General features: G+C 39.8%; 1 protein-coding gene across 1 annotated transcript; it reads right to left on the bottom strand.

Annotated features, from left to right (window-relative positions):
- Positions 1 to 213: 213 nt before the first annotated feature.
- Positions 214 to 738, bottom strand: LOC103604965 (60S ribosomal protein L11-like). The gene has a single exon (XM_008589550.1). It carries the CDS (start codon positions 715 to 717, stop codon positions 214 to 216), a length of 504 nt encoding a protein of 167 aa, XP_008587772.1. The 5' UTR covers positions 718 to 738.
- Between the last annotated feature and the right edge of the window lie 426 nt (positions 739 to 1,164).

Below are 1,164 nucleotides of genomic sequence, written 5' to 3'. Positions count from 1 at the left end.
TTGGTGTCGTCAGCACCACGCTCTCCCAAGTGAGCCAACCAGCCATCCCTATATAGGGATCTGAATCCGTGGCTTTGGTGTTATCAGCACCGCAGTCTCCCAAGTGAGCCACGAGCCGGCCCCCTTTTGTCCATTTTTTAACTGGGTTGTGTGTTTTCTTTTCTCTTTTTTCACTGAAAACTTTTTATTGGCCTTTTAGATTGAAACAGGAATTTATTTGCCAGGAAGGATGATTCCAGCATACTTCTGTTTGAACAAGTGCTTGGCCTCCTCTTTGCTGATTCTGTGTTTGGCCCCAATGCAGCCTGTCCTGCACTTCTTGTCTACAATGCTGAAACCTGGCCTATCCAGCACCACACAGAAGTCCAGGTTGTAGATACCAATGCTTGGGTCATATTTGATCCCCAGATCGATGTATTCCTGGATCCCAAAGCCAAAGTTTCCAGTATCCAAGAAATTATTTTTTCTTAATTTATACTCGTGCACCTTTAGGCCTTTCTCCAGGATTTCTTCTGCCTTGACCCCGCAGACTGTGCTGTGGACAGCAATCTTTTCATTTCTCCTGATGCCAAAGGATCTGACAATGTATCTAGCTTTGGAAAACACAGGGGTCTGGCCTGTGAGCTGCTTCAACATCTTGGCTGCCCGGATCAGTCTGTCTCCACTCTCCCCCACACAAATGTTGAGACAGAGCTTGCGGATGCAAAGTTCCCACATGGGGTTCGCCTTTTCACCTTGATCCTGCACCTTGATGGAGAACAGGAAGAGCCTGTGTTATGTGTTTTCTTATTGTTGAGTTTTAAGAGTTCTTTGTATACTCTAGATAATCATACTTTATCAGATATGTATTTTGCAAATATTTTCTCCCAGTCTGTGGATTGTCCTCTTGATTGTTTTATTTAACTCAATAAAACTTTTTTCCAAGTATGTATGAATTTATAACAGAAAGTTAAAATTATTTAAATAAGATTGTTTTCTTCACTTCTTTGACATAATTATCTTTGGAGTGGTTAAATTTTAAGTTGTTTTTTAAGCTTGGGACTTCTAAAAATTATAATTTGAAAAGATTGTCACAGTTATAATGAACAGATTGTACTCTTACTTTATAAGAAACGTGTTATTAGTTAATTCTGTATCAGGTAGGAATATATTTGGTTGAAATAA

Source organism: Galeopterus variegatus, unplaced genomic scaffold (assembly GCF_000696425.1).
Source record: "Galeopterus variegatus unplaced genomic scaffold, G_variegatus-3.0.2 Scaffold5508, whole genome shotgun sequence".
NCBI classification, from domain to species: domain Eukaryota; kingdom Metazoa; phylum Chordata; class Mammalia; order Dermoptera; family Cynocephalidae; genus Galeopterus; species Galeopterus variegatus.
Note: the sequence above shows the minus strand (reverse complement) of the source record. Positions and strands in the feature narration are given on the sequence as shown.